The sequence below is a fragment of the Syngnathus floridae genome, chromosome 11, assembly GCF_059516105.1.
Source record: "Syngnathus floridae isolate MCC-2025c chromosome 11, RoL_Sflo_1.0, whole genome shotgun sequence".
Lineage (NCBI taxonomy): Eukaryota > Metazoa > Chordata > Actinopteri > Syngnathiformes > Syngnathidae > Syngnathus > Syngnathus floridae.
The window spans coordinates 4,469,587-4,480,482 of record NC_142423.1 but is presented as its reverse complement, the minus strand read 5'-3'; the positions used below and the strand labels follow the sequence as shown (position 1 = coordinate 4,480,482).

Below are 10,896 nucleotides of genomic sequence, written 5' to 3'. Positions count from 1 at the left end.
GCTCTGTCACAATAATGCGACCAGCGCGGTGCCGTTGCGCAGTGAGCGACGCGCTACGGTTGCGCGTTCGGCGGGCGGTGCGCTGCAGTTGTGCGATCAGACAAATATGCGCAAATGAAAAAATGATTAAAAAAAGGCGTTTTTTGTTTTTTTTTGTCTTGAAACGGATTTAAAAAATGTCCATTATTTGTAATGGGAAAAATAGATTCGGAACTCAACCGATTCGCTTCTCGAACCGCCTTCTAGAATGGATTGTGGTAAGAAACCAAGGTTTAACTGTATTTTTGCTATTCTTGTTAAAATCACATTTACATGTGAACTGTAAATGACAATAATAACACATAGTGAAAGCCAAATTGAGCAAATTGGCTATTTGAGAAGTATGTGTCAAACTGGTAGCCCTTTGCCTTAATCAGTACCCAGGAAGTAGCTCTCGGTTTAAGAAAGGTTGGTGACCCCTGTTCTACACCATACGCAAACAGTATCGTGCTTTTTGGACCGATCCACCAAAATTCAGTTGGCACATCCCCCAAAATTGGCGAAGCCTACTAGGTTGCTTAGTTGGTGTCAGTTGCTTTTATCAATTAACTGTCATTTCTGAGTGTCCGTTCATTCAACTTTTCTCTCTGTCATGTTCAACTCATTGATGGGACCTGTGTCATGTGTGTGGAATGATTCCTGCTGGCCAAATGTGTGCCAAGAATAGTATCCCAAAGTGTGTGAAACTAATTATAAATGATTTGTTGCGCCATGGAAAAATCGAATGCAAGTATGGAAATACATTTAGGCCAAATGTCCAATACCCTGTAGCACACCTTTTCAAGCTACATCTCTCATCCACGACTTACACAGCCAAAGTTCAACCTAATCTAACTCCATTCCGGTCTTTACTGGTCCTTATTTCGTCTTGCATTTACTCCTGCGGTGTCAACCCCATGTGACGGGCAGCCCAAACCAGCTAAGTGGAAGATTAGCAGCATTACCTCGACGTCAGCTACTCTTTCAACCGGGGAGAGTTTGGTCAGCTGAGAGCCGAGCCGTCATTTACCTCAGCTGCTGTGACCAAAGTCGAACAAATCACGGTGAATTCAATTTCGCTCTCAAGACAATGTGAACAAAAGACCTAAATTAGACTTGGACTGAGTGTGCACCTGTCTAAAAAAATAAAGATAATCCTGTATTGTATGAATGTGTGCTTGGGCTGGTTAGTGCAGTGTGTGCGTGTGTGTGTGAGGCAAATCAGGGGGAGGGTGTGACTGTGGCCCGGTGGACCATAGCAAGGGAACAGTATGTAGGACAGGGCCTTGCACCATGCAGCTAACCTATCCTGTTGGCTGGGCGTGCTCAATTTCTGCATGCATGATCAATGGTACTGGATTAAAAAAAAAAGGTGGGGGGGAGTCAGCAGGGTGGTGGAGTGGCATGAACAAGTTTGAGGGGTTTGGAAATTATGTTAAAGTAGAAACTCGCTTCTCTGTATGAAATTACCATCGTCGTATTTTAAACTAAACTTCTGATTGTAATGGTTTTCAAACTTTGGCTTAGTTTATGAATTTACACAATTTATTTCCATTGTGCTTTGTTGCCACTCCTCCACCTTAAAACACTGCGTTAGTTTGTTCAAACCAGTTCTTCAGACCTTTTTTTGTTTTCTTGACCACAACTGACCCACAGTGAGGACCCATTGTCTCTGTGTGAACTTTGACCTCTTAGGGCCTGGGACCTGTGCTGCACCGGCCTCAGGGCAGTTGGAAAGAGAGCTGAGGAAAAGTCAGAGAAAAAGACTTTTCAGCATGTGAATAGCCGGCAGCTGTGACAGAGTCGGTTCTTAACGGTGGTGGAAGCGGGAGACATCATTTGTGTGAGGAAAATGTAAATCGTACCTCGAAATTCAAATGACGTTAAATTCAGATCTCACCAGCTCTCGGGAAAATCATATCTAAATTCGCACAAAACTTCAGTGGGCAAATCGTCACCATCTGTATTTTATGAGACATCTATTTAGTTCTTTGTGTTGTCCCCAAGCGACTCATCTCCCCAGGCACACGTAATGATCCTTCACGTTATCGGTGAGTAAACAGTTGTTTTATAGTTTTAATATATAGTGCATGATAACACTTTTTATATTTCATATTTTAGTTGGGAAAGTAAAAAAACAAAACAATGCATGAAGTCACATCGTCTTCTGCAAGCGTCCATCTTTTCTTCTTTATGTGTGATGCCTACATCATGTCATGGGTCAGTAAAGGGTGAGTAGTTTTCATTTATTTTCTCTTATTGTATCATTATGCTCTTATTTTGCTTAGTTTTACATTTCTGTAGCAAATTTGCACTTGCATGAAAGTTGTAAATATGAAAAGTATATAAAAGTACCTGCACAGTTAAAGTGGGCATGCCATACATAGTTTTGACAAATATAAACAGTTCCCAAGCATCATAAAATGCCTGTGCCGCGCTTTCATCAAAACACCACAAGGATAAAGAATTTTAGTATACTTTACACACCTTATTTTTTGCGTCGCTGAAATCAGAATGGGCTGGCCTATGTCACCATGATGCCAGACACAAACGTACTTTTTGTGAGCTGTCTAATTATAAAGTCTTATAAAGTTTCATCTTTATGTCCCAATGTTTCGCCCCCCCCCTAAAAATGTAGTGTTTGAATACAATGCAATACTGCGATATATACAAGCTGGAGGGCCGCCATTGAGTGCACCATTTGGTGTGGGTATAGTTTCAAGCTAACAGGTGGTGTGGCTAAAAAATCATTACGTGCGAGAGGAAAGGGGCGGACTCAAGCACACCTGTGCTGTAGCCAAGAACCCAACCTTGCCACTCCAACCACAACCCCACCACCCCCCAGGGGAAGGTGTGGCAAAGAAAGAGAGACAAAAGGAGGAGAAAAAGCGAGAGGAAGGAAGAGATTGCCAGAGAGCTTTTAACCGCCGATCGAGTTTTGAGTTAACCTTTTATTAATCATCTGCACACAAAACAAACGGCTGGAGTGGCGCTGCAGGAAGGCTCTGAAGAGACTTTGCAAGGTGCTTGTGAACTTGCTGTACTCATAAACACACAACAGCTTTTAGTAGAGTATTTACCCTGATGACACACCACTATTTCTGTCTGAGCGTAAGCCCCTGTCCACTGTAATATCACACACTTTTGGGGAAAGCCCCCCTCCCCTAGACTTTCCCACATACACAATATATAAACCTAGTTATAGATCAACAGAAACTGCAATCTTTGCACGCAACAAGGAAATAAGTGTCATAACCGATGCACTGTCTATTCCTTTTAGGCATTGCTAACTCACATTTGAAAAACTCAAATAGACTGCTGTTAGTAAATATTGGTTTTACAAACCAAAGCATCTGAAACCTTGGCGTGATGATCGATTCAAACCTGACTCATTGCAGTCATAAATCATACCAAGGTTCGCATGGTCCAAGCAGACCAGGAGAAGCTTTTTGAAAAATTTAAAAGTGGGCATAATGAGCCTCGTGAAATCTTTTTGATTAAGATGTTTATTTACACTTGTTCACACTTGCTTCTGCCCTAAGACCTTTTTATTCCGAGTGGATTGGGGGAGGGGGGGGGTGATGTCACCAAAGCAGTTGCTGGAAATGACATCATGATACATACAGATGGAGTCATGATGTTGGAGAGCGTCGTGCTACCAGCCTGCGGTGATTCATTATCTCTTTATCGGAACATGCGGGTGATATTTGGTTCAGTGGCTGTCATACCTGCACCTCTCTCCAAAGAACCTTACAAACACACAAGTGAAAGTGTACTGTGTCCCTGCATCTCTTTTTAATCCTTTTTCCACTCCCCCCCACTATTTTTTTTTTCACTGGACCTCTCAACGCCATTCCGAGCTGCTATTTATAGGAACCTACTGCCCCCTCCCTCTCTGGATGTCTCCCTGCTTGAGTGCAGATCTACTTCAAGGAAGCTTCACCTGCTTCTCACTTCTAATCACTACAGTGTGTGAATCACTCAACAACATACATGAGAAGGTGTGTGTGCGTGTGTATAGTGGGAGGAGTGGGGGTGCAACTAATTTATCCCACTTGTCCAGTTGTTTCCAGCGAATGCGCGCCGACCCGCCACCGACTGTTATTCCACGAAGGCATGGGAACACGTAAATCATCCCCGGGAAGTCGGAAAGTGTGTATTTATTGCCGTGCTTGTGATTGTACGCTAATTTTAACGGACGTGATGTTTTTGTGAGATTGATATCATGCACAACATGTGGTTCGGTCGAGCGCAGCTGTTTTACTTGCGTGCTGCACTTTGTGCCGGGCCTCCAGCGAGCTTGATGAAAAGCTGTGGTTATTGATTTATGAGATCACACTGTAATGGTGCCCTGCTTTGTGGGCTAATTGGCAACTGACACGTTGGGCTTTCGCAGTCTGCCTAGTCATGCTTTATTTGAAGGGTCTCATGTTGAATTATGACACCGAGTACAAAGCCATGAAAAGGGTCCCCCGGGGACAAATGGCCGCCGCTTGTAGTGCTCCTCAGCGTTTCCAGGCAGTTTAATAGTTGGGTTTTTTTTTTCACTGTTCTCTGTCCACTACCTGGCCGGAAGCAATTGGCTCGGTTAACATAAGCGTGTTCAGCCAAGCAGCCTCTGGGGTCTTTGCGGAACATAGCAGAGCCAAATGGGATGTGCTACAGGCAATATGCTGCACATGCTACAATCAACTCAATCATGATAATCATTAGCGTATCCTTTATGCACTCCTCGCTGTCTGATTTTATTCCTCACGAGTGATTACGGAAGAGCCTTGGTTCTATAGTAAGTCTTATGGTATGGTGAGAATGTAGATGAGAAACTACCATGTCAGAGAAAAAGATTGGAGAAAAGATGAAAAATGAAAGAATGAATTGAATGGGGGAGTGGACAGGAAAAGGGAGCTTTGTCAAAACGTATTTCAATGTGTGTAGAGGGAGGACAGAGCAGAGGAGGTCCATTGTGGATCTTTGTGTGGCTCAGATTGTCCTCATCTCTGGGAAAGTGGAAACTCAACCCCGCTCTCCAGAGGTCTGGTTACCAGGTGAGAGAGGCCGGCAGCAAAGGGGAAAACAGAGCAAGAGAGTCGCACAGGTGTAGGAAGAAAGACAGAAAGGGGACCATGGGATTTCAGCCGTGAACACTGGCATGATGCAGGAAATTGAGAAAAACATGCACAGATGTGAGGAAACACTATGAGAATTACATTTCAATTCCACGATAAGCCGTTTTAAAAAAATATGTGCTAGGATGTCATTGACTTGATGTGCCCTTTCTAAATCCAAACTGTGTGTACACAGAGGGCACATGCCCAGCATGTCTATTTTTATTTCCACAAACTGACTACTGTAGTCTTTTTGAGAACCAAGCAAGAAACAGAATTGAAACCAAGTGCGCTCATAGAATAATTTGGAACAATACTCCTCCTGGTGGCCACTACAGGAATTGACCTTTCCATCAGCACCAGGAATTTATCCATCAACCTCCTCATTCTGTTCCACCTCTATCAAGAGTCTTCAATGAGCCTAATATGCACTCTTTATTCTTGAAATGTTCATTTATTTAATTAGATTTAAATGTCATTTCTAATCTGAAGACCAGCATATACATATAATAATGACGATAACAGATTCAATTCTGACAACATATATTGTGCAGTGCTTGTAAATTTGTTATTGTGAGATACTTTTTCTCAGGGTTATTTAAGTCTTAAAAAGTACACAAGCAGAAAACATAACACTGACTGAACTCGATTGTCTGTGTGTGTAGCCTGTGTGTGCTTTTGTGTGAGTGCGTAAAAACACAATAAGTTGCGGGCAGGGGGTAGCAAGACCGACCATGTGTGTTTGACAGCAGTTTTTTTGTGGATGGCGTCTCTATTTTTCCCTTGGTATTGTCTGGAGTGGATTGTGGGGGCGGCAGCGCAGAAGAGCAGCTGCTTCTGACAAATACTGAACACACTGTGACACTTGGAGGTTGAATAAATTGTTTTGGGTGTTATGTGGGTGTATGTGCATGATTGATTGAAAGGACAGCTTTTAAAAAAATAACTAAAATGAAGCTTACTCTATTTGAGACCTCAGTCACTGCTGTTCATATCCTGCGGTATCAAATGCAATGGTTGAAAATGATAACCTCCGTTCAGCCATTAGCTAGACCACTTATCCTTTGCAGGGTCACTGGGGAAGATGGAGTCCATCCCGTCTGACTTAGGTGAGAGGCGATTGCGCCTAGAATTGATCAGCCATCAATCATGGGGCAAAGTAAGACTGCAAGTCGGACGCAATATATTTTTATATTTACATACAAGTGCATCTCAATGATTAAGAATATCAGTTCATTTATTTCACTAGCTCAATTGAGAAAGTGAAACTTATGATTCACTGTGTAATAAATAAATATTATACGTGATTCTAATTTATTGAGATATGTGTTTGATGTGTACATAAATGTGAGTGTGCATGTGTATCCCGTGCAGTGATTCACTGTCTTCTGTTATAAGCATAGTCCGCCTTGTTGTGCATGACCAGTCTGTTCTCCACAAAATAAAAGCTGTCAGAGCGAGTCTCGTAGGGGCAGTTCACCATCTGACGAACTGAAGGAACAAAAGACAACACGAGCAAATTAGCAAAGTCGCTGCTTTCTTATTTCTGAGGAAAATTCCGTGTGGAAAAACAAAGCAAAAGGAGGAGCAAGCGTGGTTTCATATGAACAACTAAAATGAGGCTTTAAATTCCCCTCAGGCGGGTGTTGATACAATGCTCGAATGTGCATGACGCGTCGGAAAGGTTATTGATCGCGCTGATCTTCCCTCCTCTCCACAAATGCGTTCCTTAGGGAAGCTACACTGGAATAAAAAAAAATTCCATTCAGTCAAGTGGGTCGGGTGTCTTCTGAAAATGACATGCTGTTGAGTTCCCGTTTTTTGTTTGCTTGTTTAGAGAACAATATGCACTTTGAGTGTCCAGCGACTTCTTTTTTTTACGAGTCCAAAATAATCCTACACTAGCATGAAGTGATTCATTTGTTATGGAGACTTGCTACTTGGCTGTGACAACGGTCATGGAATGGTAAGAGGGCAAAGGGATCGTCTAACAAAGCTTGTCAAGAAAAAAAAAACATGCAAAATGTTGGATGTCCTGTATTGTGACCCTTTTGTTTGCTTTGTCACAGTCCTCTTTTGTTGAATTCATTGGATGGTTACGCCACCACTTTAATGTTCCGATAATGTCATTCTATTTATGTAGTTGACGCACCTATCTCCATCCCAACTACACACTCCACGGTGGAAACCCAACTCAGATCAGAGTTTAAAGTTCAGAAAGCCAAATACTGTCAAATATGTGTTACAGCTCAAAACAGTTCTGAAATCGCCGCTATGTGAACCACTATATTGGTTCATCGCAGCAGTGCACTCACCCAAGCTCTCGGACAGCTGAGGAAACTCGTAGATGTGCTCACAAGTATTCCGACTGTTCGGGATGCAGAAGCCAAAGTCAAAGTCGAAGCTTTTCAGTAAGCGATCTCGGAAGTAGTGCCGCTCGATCATTCGGAAATTGCTGAGAGGTCGGTTCCCGACTGTGAATTCCACTCTGGTGAGATAGAAAAGATGGCAGGCTAAGGTCACGGGTTTGTGCGGCAGAGTAGATGATGTAGTCGTCAGGTTTTTGTTGTTGATGATTCAGGCACTCACGTGGCTCCCACAGTTATCAGACGTAGAAAAGCCGGGGTGAACTGGTAGTGTACAAAGCGGCCCGTGCTTGCATCACTCGCTCGATTTTCATTATCCTCTTCTGGAAGCCATTGAGGCAAGTTTTCATTACTTAGTGAATTTAAAAGTGAGGTCATCAAACACAGGCTGTGCAAACACCAACCTGAGTGTGGCGGTTTGGCGATCTCAAACAAAACAGTGCCCGTCTCCAGGTCTCGGATCTTGAAGCGTACAAAGTCGATGTTATAAACATTGTCCTCGGGTTTACAGAGGTAGCCTGCAATTACAACCGACAGTTTCATTCAATCCACAAACCGCGTACATGTCATATGTAAAACTGGTCATAAACTTATTCTGCATATAACAGCCAACTTCATTCAGTTGTGTACCTTAAGTAGTACCTTAAGATGGATCCTAAGGGTTTGGAATAAATGCTCAAAAGGCACCCTCACCCATTACTGGGTCAAGAAAGAAAACATTGTAGCTTATAGCTACAATTTTATTCCACACTTAAATTCAAACATGTTTTTTAATGACAAATGTGCAATAACTCGAAATGGACTTTAATTTTTAACACCATATATGCTGTGAAAAGTTGCTCATATTGGGGCGATAAAAAGGTCTAATTCCAAGAGGCTCTGCAGGGAGTCAAACCTTGTGTGGCCACCCGCAGTCCAAGGACATCCTCCGGCGTGACGCATCCGTTCCGCGCCTGCAGGTCCTCCTCAGTAACGGGCCTGGGGTCCACCTGATTCCTCCGTGACTTGAGCCTCTTTAGAACCCCTCCACCCGGCTTGCGGTCCCTTGGTGGGCCGGAGATATTGTCAGCTACTGGTGCGTCGCTGTGGGCTTTGGCTCCCTTCATTTTTCACTTCCTTCTTAGAACCTTGTCTGGAAAAAAGTGCCGTTTTAATTCCACACGAAGATGGCGTTGTAGATTGCGAATGTGGAGGGGATGACCAGGTTCCTGTGTTTGTATGAGCATGCTGTCCCATTGCCATGGCAACTCCAAAGCGTGGGGCTGGTGAAGAGGTTCTTTAAATGTCCAGCAGGGGGTGTTGAATATTTTTAATATATGTATTATCAGAAATACTGGACTGTACTTGGACTTATTTTTGTGAATAACATACTGCCTCAAATTAATCGAATGGTGCAACGTGATATATATATATATATATATATATATATATGTCAAATATTCCTCAATCATGGGTCATTTGAACTGTATTTGTGCGTTTGCTGCTCTTCTATGTACAAAAGGCAAATTAACCTTGTGGAACAAACGTGTGCAATGCAAATGAGGCCTTTGAGATTTGTTGAGATGTTCCAGGTAGCCTGGACAGTCCCAATGAAGCACACATAATGGATGCATTTCCTTTTCTCCTAAGTAGCAGTGAACCTTCAATGAAACCTGTTTATCGGGTTTACAAACCAGAGCAATATTGTCATTTGAGAGCAAGCTAGACAACAGGAAACATCCAGTAAAACTATTAAATTAAAATGTCTTTATTTTGTATGTAAAATATCATGGTGCATACACTAACATTTCTGGATATTTCTAGTTATCTGAGCTAATCAGCTAGACTAATACAAAGTTACTGTTGTTGTGTGATGAGTCACTTGGCCAATGTCTTGGATCTTTGAGTTCAGCTAATGAAAAATTGAGCAAAAACGATTGTTCACAGTGCAATCCAAGCGACGGAAAAAACAGTCTTCAAAATCATACTTTTATTTTGAAGTCTCAAACTGTAGTTTCCGCTCTCATCGCGCATCTTTAACCTCCAACGTTTCATTGTGGGTCGAGCTCTCCGAGCCCGGGGAGTGTGCAGGAGGAGGACAGGGAGTGTTTAGAGGCGTCCACACATTGTGACGCCTCCTTGGTGGGAATGAGGAAAAAACAACGAGAAGCAGACGAGACGGTGGAGAATAACGCAAGTTTATTTTTACCGTTCATAAATTCTTCCCACGGCCTTCATTCGGACCTATCTAAATGATCGCGTGAAGGTAAATGCAACACGTTATTTACATTTATACGGAGCGCAGGTGCACACTTTATATTTGAAATTTAATTGAGCATATTTTGATGATTTAACGCGTTGTCCGACCGGTCTGGTTGTTTAGCTAGCAAAAGTTACACAAACTTAAATGAGTTTCTCCACGGGTAGTTCAATGACCGATAGTTGACGGTTGACGTGTTTATCTGTAACTTATTAACCCACCCACAAAAAAGCACGAGCTTTTATATTAGTGTGTTACTTTTTACAATTGTGTCTTTATGGTCTTCTGAAGGGACTGCATCTGTCTACTAAAGCAGGTGAGCAGCGAGTGGAAAGAGGGCAGGCAAACAAAGATGACGAAACAGAACGATTTCCCTGTTCCATGATTTGACTTGTGTCCCACATTAAGTATTGATCACCTGTCAAATTCAGTTGTTTGCTTCTCACGCTCACCTCCCAGGTGGATATGTTATTGATTTGGAAGTGGGTGGCTGCTGTTGATGTCATCCCTTATTATGCACCTAAAAAGACACCACCTATCTCCATGCAAATCAAACAAAGCTCTATGTAATTGTGATACAGTGTTCAAAGTTCAGACACATAAATTAACCTTTTGGGTGGGGATCAGATATATCACTCACTTCCAAAACGACTGACAGGTCAAACCAGATGCTGCAAACAATACCTGCGGAATTTGTAGTGACACATTTGGAAACGCCGCTTTGCATTCTGTGCAAACACACCGTCACTCTTGTGAGGAGTGCCTGCTGTTGGCCAAAAGGTTCCCATGGCTACTGCATGGACCCTCACACCAGTTTAGACGCTTGGACATTTGGATCTCTCACTAAACTGATTTGGTAGGACTGTGCGGAAAGCTGGTGAAGTGTTATTTTATATTTTTAATCATATTCAGACATGCAATAGGGTTTGTACATACATAGGACTTCTTTTTCATTACACCAAAATACTTTACAAGCAAGAAGAACTGCTTCTAACTAACATACGTTTAACAAGCCTCAATTGATGTCACTGTTTGGCACTGACCAGTAGAGGGCCCAACAAGTTTGTGCCTTAAATGAGCTGCAGAGGAAATCAGACAGGAAGTTCTGTCTGCCAAATCTGTAGGAGTTCCTATAATGACTTCCTGATCTAATTGACACTGTGTATAT

At 42.6% G+C, this 10,896-nt stretch overlaps 2 protein-coding genes across 5 annotated transcripts in view; one reads left to right on the top strand and one right to left on the bottom strand.

The window, feature by feature from the left end:
* The window catches only part of tnks1bp1 (tankyrase 1 binding protein 1), a 41,182-nt gene that overhangs the window by 19,284 nt on the left and 11,002 nt on the right, over positions 1-10,896 (top strand). For 2 of the 4 annotated variants that reach the window (XM_088390062.1, XM_088390061.1), the window contains exon 1: positions 2,134-2,249. The exons of 1 other annotated variant lie outside the window; for it this stretch is intronic. In XM_088390062.1, coding sequence (XP_088246188.1) covers positions 2,164-2,249 — 86 coding nt within the window. In that variant the 5' untranslated portion in view covers positions 2,134-2,163. Of the gene's footprint in view, positions 1-2,133; positions 2,250-9,513; positions 9,735-10,896 lie in introns of those variants that run through there. One more of the 4 variants, XM_088390063.1, reaches the window with a different exon arrangement.
* On the bottom strand, positions 5,645-8,721 carry LOC148390424 (protein unc-119 homolog B-like). The gene is made up of 5 exons (XM_088390072.1): positions 8,385-8,721; positions 7,894-8,007; positions 7,713-7,812; positions 7,439-7,611; positions 5,645-6,614 (listed from the first exon to the last, which is right to left on the bottom strand). The coding sequence occupies exons 1-5, from the start codon at positions 8,593-8,595 to the stop codon at positions 6,502-6,504; spliced, it is 711 nt and encodes a 236-aa protein (XP_088246198.1). The 5' UTR covers positions 8,596-8,721; the 3' UTR covers positions 5,645-6,501.